The following is a 2,799-nucleotide window of genomic DNA, read 5'->3' on the forward strand; positions in this document are numbered from 1 at the left end:
CATGTGGTGCTGGGGTATTGAACCGCGGTCCCTGATGCTTTGCCAAGCTTGTTCTAAGTAGGTGCCTTAGACCACTGAGCCATCTCTCCAGCCCCTCGCGCTTTAATCTTAACAAGAGTATTTAGAGTAAAATATAAATGTACTGCTTATTTTTTAAGTTCCAAAAAGTTATTGATCAAGATTGACAGTTAAATTTAATGTTTTATTTTATAGCTTAGGAATCTTGCTTTTAAGAAGATTCCCCAGAAATCCTCCCATGCCATTTGTAATGCTCAACAGGATTTTCCGTTGTCAAACCCAGTGCAAAAGGATTCACGGGAAGAAAACTGGCAAGAATGGAGACAAAGAGATGAACAGGTACAGTTAAGTGAATAAAATTGCTTTGCTTTGTTTTTCTGCATTTCCAGTGTGGCAATATGTCTGAATACATGCTGCCATTTTTCTAAGAAACAGTTTGTACTAGATTAATTCACATATGTTGCTGCTTTTTATAAGAGTTTCTGGGTGTGGTGTTTTACCCTACTAGAAAAGTAGATTAATGTGTTCATGTTAGTTAGTTTTGGTAATTTAAAGTACCATACTATAGGAACTTTTCTGTTTTGTTTTGTTTTGTTTTGTTTTGTTTTGTTTTGTTTTGTTTTGTGTTTGTCTTGAGACAGGATTTCAGTATGCAGTTTGGGCTGGCCTTGAATGCACTTTGTAGCTTAGGCTAGCTTTGAACTCAAAGCAGTCTTCCTGCCTGCCTCTTGAGTGCTGGGATTATAGGCCTGCACCACCCCACTCAGTCAACTTTTCTGGTTTTGATTTTTGGGGATTGTTTCATTGCTGGAGATTAAATCAGGGCCTTGAGTATCCTAAGTACACACTCAACTCCTGAGCTATACCCATAACCATATGTTGTATTTTCAGATTCATCTTTTTTACAGTTGAAAGATAGAGAAGGTAAGTGAATAGGACTAAATTATTTCACATTTTAAAAATCGTATTTGTAGGACTGGAGGTATCATTAAAAAAATCTTAAAAGTTAAGATTTTTTGTTGAATCTTTCTTTTTAAAGTTGACATAATGTTGATGACACTTATTTCTTTAACCTGCTTACATGACATTTTACTTTTCTGTGCTTCTATTATATATCATTAAGAACGGCAAAGCAAATACTTAACTAAGATCAAGTTTTTGTTGTTGCCATGACTGGGAAAATAACATACTAATCCTAGAATGTACTTTAGGAGATGCTATATATATAAGAAATGAAGCATTATATATTTGATTATCTGTTAAGCTATTGTAAGATTTTTAGGGAATGAGTATCGTTCTACAGGTGTTTAGTCTGAGAGTGATGAGTCCTATCATTCTTAGAATATCAGATTTGGTTTTCTTTTTTGTTTTTTAGGGAAGGGTCTACAGGGTGTTCAGGGTCTCATTGCGTAGATTGGACTCGTAGTGATCTGCCTGTTTACAGCCTCCCAGGAGCTGGGATTACTGGTGCACACTACCACCCCCAGTCTCAGTTACCATCTCAGCGCACCCCAGGGGCAGGGCCAGCACAGTAGGCCGAGGGATCAAACCCCCAGCCCCTGTGCTTTAATCAGCTGAGCTATTTGCCCGGCCCTAGAATATCAGTTTTAAAAGGAATAGGTAGTACTATGTTATCCTCTTTATATGAGTTCTATTAATTATAACATTTTCTTTAAGACTCCGTACTGTATTCTTTCATGAGTACAAACTATTATTCTGGAGCTATGCAGTAATGTTCAAAAGACATTCTCAGACACTGATATATAGGATAAATCATTTTGTGCTACTTCTAGGAGATATGTGGTCCATTTTTTCTTACACAGCCTTTATCATGACTAATTTGTGTCTGTAAGTATGAATGCTATAATAAGCTACCTGTTTAGATAGTTATAGAATTTATCAGTGTCTTCACCACACAGACATTTTCCCAGAGGCCTAAAGGTTCTGGAAAACCTATGAAGGAGAACTATTCAGATTTGCACCAAAGTCAGTTCTGTGTAACATGGTAACTTGTGTGCAGGTAGCTGGATTTTTTTCTGCTTCCACTGATTGCTGTCACATAGACCACTTCATTCTGAAAAGGAAATATGTAATCATATTGGCATAAGGAGGCCATGCAAGGGTGAGGAACTACTGATGAGTCACTTAGGAAGACCTGATACCTTATTTACAATTCTCACTTGCAGAAAAATAAAGTAATGAGAAGTAAAGTAACTCTTGGGATAATTGCAGTGAGATGTGAGGAAAAGATTGTGGAGTCCTAGGATCAGTAAACAGTATATTATTTGGAATCTTACTATGAGGAATCCTAGATTTCAAGAATGGCTACATTTGGAGGAGCTAGAAGTTTAGGGAGACTTCTTGACAAAGTAGAAAAAACTGAGAAAGTGTGGGTAGGGAGGGCTGAACCTGACAAAAAGCTGACCTGTTGTGGCTGCTTATTTCAAACACAAAAGGGAAATTATCCTAAAACAAATTACTTCTAAATCACTAGCTTGATGATGCATATTTCCTCTAACACAGCATAAAATCTGAGAGCTAAAATGAAATCGCAACCAGTAGACAGCAAAGAAGTATTACCTACTTAAAAGCAAACACTGAGTCTCAGTCTCTTTCAACTGAAGCAAAATTTCTGCCAGAAAAAAAGGAAAAGAACATTGTACTTTTGTGTATAGAAGGAAAGTGCTCTAGAAGTGCTTTGCTATAGGGAACAGAAATACAATTTTATTTATTTATTTATTTATTTTAATTTTTATTTATTTATTTATTTATTTATTTGAG

At 36.2% G+C, this 2,799-nt stretch overlaps 1 protein-coding gene across 5 annotated transcripts in view; it reads left to right on the top strand.

The window, feature by feature from the left end:
- Positions 1–2,799, top strand: part of Gkap1 (G kinase anchoring protein 1) — a 162,283-nt gene that overhangs the window by 29,714 nt on the left and 129,770 nt on the right. For all 5 annotated transcript variants that reach the window (XM_023699182.1, XM_023699184.1, XM_023699181.1 and 2 more), the window contains one exon: positions 214–357. In XM_023699182.1, coding sequence (XP_023554950.1) covers positions 214–357 — 144 coding nt within the window. The remainder of the gene's footprint in view (positions 1–213; positions 358–2,799) is intronic.

This window comes from Octodon degus, unplaced genomic scaffold (assembly GCF_000260255.1).
Source record: "Octodon degus isolate 3935 unplaced genomic scaffold, OctDeg1.0 scaffold00111, whole genome shotgun sequence".
Classification (NCBI taxonomy): Eukaryota; Metazoa; Chordata; class Mammalia; order Rodentia; family Octodontidae; genus Octodon; species Octodon degus.